Raw genomic sequence first — 3737 nt, forward strand, 5'->3', positions numbered from 1 at the left:
CCCAATAGGTCGACTGCATTGACAGACAAAACCCCACGTTAGCCATTTATCCTTGCCTACTCATTTCATGGTAAGATAAACTTTTTATAAAGTTTCCCCAACTCAGGCACAAGAAGTAAACGGATGGTGAAAAAGCCACCATGTAAAGTGGGGGGAATTCATCATTAATTGATTAACAAAGGCTTCTTTACCACCTGCTTCTAAATTAATACAGACATTAAAGGCCCCTCTTTTTGTTTAAGGTGAAAAAGAAGAGATGGAGGCAAAAAGCATTAACTTAAAGAAGGCGCAGAATGAAGCATATGTGGGTAGTTTAACAATTCTTCAACAGAGTATATATATATATGTATATATATATATGTATATATATATATATATATATATATATACACATATATATATATATATATATATACACATATATATATATATATACATATATACACATATATATATATATACACATATATATATACACATATATATATATATATATATATACACTATATATATATATATATATATATATATATATGTGTATATATATGTATATATATATGTATATATATATGTATATATATATATATATATATACACATATATATATATATATATATATATATATATATACACATATATATATATATATATATATATATATATATATACACATATATATATATATATATATATATATATATATATATATATATATATATACATATATATATATATACATATATATATACATATATATATATATACATATATATATACATATATATATATATACATATATATATACATATATATATACATATATATATATATATATATATATATATATATATATATATATATATACACATACACATACACATATATATATATATATATATATATATATATATATATATATATATGCTCAGAGCTTAGAGCTCTGAGCACAAGATCCATAGAGGCTGGGGTCTATCACACCAGGCAAGACCCCAGGTGCAGGCTGTGTAAAGATGCCCCAGAGACAATCCAGCACATAACAGCAGGGTGCAAGATGCTAGCAGGCAAGGCATACATGGAACGCCATAACCAAGTGGCCGGCATAGTGTACAGGAACATCTGTGCCGAGTATAACCTGGAAGTCCCGAGGTCAAAATGGGAGATGCCCCCAAGGGTGGTGGAGAATGACCGAGCTAAGATCCTGTGGGACTTCCAGATACAGACGGACAAAATGGTGGTGGCTAACCAACCGGACATAGTGGTGGTAGACAAACAGAAGAAGACGGCCGTAGTGATCGATGTAGCGGTTCCGAATGACAGCAATATCAGGAAGAAGGAACACGAGAAGCTGGAGAAATACCAAGGGCTCAGAGAAGAGCTCGAGAGGATGTGGAGGGTGAAGGTAACGGTGGTGTCACGGCGGGGTGCGCCGATGTGTGCGGAAACAGGACCCAAAAGCAGATGATGACGAGGAATAGTAATGATTAACAGAAAAGTGAACCTTTATTGCGATGACGGCAGGAAATGAACCAAGAGACCAAAGCAAACAGGCAAAACACTAAGAAACAAAACACTGAGCTGGCAAAACACTAAGAAACAAAACACTAAAGGTACTAAGACCAAAAACTATAACTATGACCGAGGTGGAAAATAAACAGGCTAAGACGATGACTATGACTGTAACTCTGGTGAGAATAAACAGACGAACTGACAATGGCATGAAGAAAACAAAAGGCTTAAATACAGACATGAGGTGATCAGGGGAAGTGGCGACACATGGGGGAAAACAGCTGACAGACATAAACCTAATGACAGGACCAGGAGAGGAAAGCTAAATACAATGAACAAAGAACACATGACATTGTCAGAATAAAACAGGAAATGACAACACAACTTAACAGACCTAATACGTGATGAAATAAATAGAAAACCCCAAAACATAGAAAACCCAGGAACAATAACTGCCTAAACTAAAGGCAAATAGGAAATAACACAAACTAATAACATATCAAAAAATACAAAGAAAACTCAGAGTGCTGGGTCGGAGACCCAGCCTGTGACAGGTGGTCCCCATGGTAATCGGAGCACTAGGTGCGGTGACTCCCAAGCTAGGCGAGTGGCTCCAGCAGATCCCGGGAACAACATCGGAGATCTCTGTCCAGAAGAGCGCAGTCCTGGGAACAGCTAAGATACTGCGCAGGACCCTCAAGCTCCCAGGCCTCTGGTAGAGGACCCGAGCTTGAAGGATAAACCGCCCGCAGGGGCGTGCTGGGTGTTTATATATATATATATATATATATATATATATATATATATACGTATGTATATAGCTAAACCGCAATTTTTTTTCAGAGGAAGGCCTCAGAGAACAGGCGTGTGCATAAAAGATATCTGCTGATTTTAAGAATGATAAGCAGTGTGTGAACGAGACATTTAATTTCCTGCGAGTTTCATTTCTCATCACTGAAACATGATGATGTCATTCTAGGCTTTGCATTGGTAAGTCGGTGGTGGTCTATACAGGGCACAGCAATTATTTAAGGCTGTGCATGTGCATGGTTTTAAATATCATCTATGTGTTTATTTGAGGATTTAGGGTGATTAAATGTCATTAGATTGAGGTGACTTTATGAGATGTTCAGGTAGAATATTTGCTGGATATAGAAGCAACAGATGAGGTTGATAGCTCAAGCCTTGTATTTATGAATGCTTACAATTTTAAGTGCTATTCATTGTCTTTGGTCCTGACTCAAATACCTGATCAACAACTGCACTGTTTTCATACAGATAGCCATGGCTCCCTGCTAATGTGAGTGTTTTTTGTTTGTTTGTTTTTGTAGTGAAGCACCTCAATATCTACAAAACCATAAAAATGTAGTATTCAACTCAAAGCACCTGACTTGGTGTTAACCTGACATCAGGCAGCCAATCAGTGGTTCCAGTGGACCCAAGCAACTTGTGTTATGGTCTTTTGTTTGTATTAATTTGCAGAGCAGCATTGTGGGAATTAACCAGTAGAGAGGCTGTCTTGGCACATTTGCATGCAGAACTTCAAAAAAGCCAGCAGTGTGTTGTCTTGGGTTGGAGATGGAACCGCAGAGTTCTATCTGTGAAGAGAAAAAAAATCAAATATCAAAATTAAAGGAAAATCAAAACCACAAACATGAGAAAACTAGCTTCCATTAGTAGCACCTTTCCACTAGCAGCACACTATTTTGGGACGTTGAATAGCACCTTCTGACCTTTAATACTGCAAAAGTCCAACCACAGATTACTCGTGAACACTTAAAAACAATCATCCAATCATGCTTCTTACGACCACATGTGCACCCAGCATAAGGCAGGTCAGGCCAAAGTGTCACTTGATGTCAGCTAAGTTGACGGGGGGAGTGAGACCCGGAAGGAGACCTCACTTGGTTTGATTTAGAGGTGACAGGTCCTTCTGGATATGACCTGTTCATTCCCTGATGTCACCCGGACCATCCACCCTGGCTGTCCTCTGCATGGACGCTTCCATTGACCACTGTCAAAGAGAAGGACCTGGAGGAGAGCATTACCCGGGGAGGTCATAGACCCCCAGGTGACCTGCCGAAGCCTCCTTAAAACACTTCAGTGAACAAGCAGTGTCCAAACCAGAGTGTCAATCTGGAGCTGTCAAACAGGAAACAGTGGGTAAATACACTGTGAAATTTCAAATGAAATACAGGCCAAGTAGCATCCGTCTCAGTCAGCGAGGTCTT

At 37.9% G+C, this 3737-nt stretch overlaps 1 protein-coding gene across 1 annotated transcript; it reads left to right on the plus strand.

Moving 5' to 3' along the window:
* The first annotated feature begins 977 nt into the window (after nucleotides 1–977).
* On the plus strand, nucleotides 978–2264 carry LOC309697743 (uncharacterized protein). The gene is made up of 2 exons (XM_082519857.1): nucleotides 978–1405; nucleotides 2061–2264. The coding sequence occupies exons 1-2, from the start codon at nucleotides 1052–1054 to the stop codon at nucleotides 2223–2225; spliced, it is 519 nt and encodes a 172-aa protein (XP_082375983.1). The 5' UTR covers nucleotides 978–1051; the 3' UTR covers nucleotides 2226–2264.
* Nucleotides 2265–3737: the final 1473 nt, after the last annotated feature.

This window comes from Aulonocara stuartgranti (genome assembly GCF_965226115.1).
Source record: "Aulonocara stuartgranti genome assembly, chromosome: 20".
Lineage (NCBI taxonomy): Eukaryota > Metazoa > Chordata > Actinopteri > Cichliformes > Cichlidae > Aulonocara > Aulonocara stuartgranti.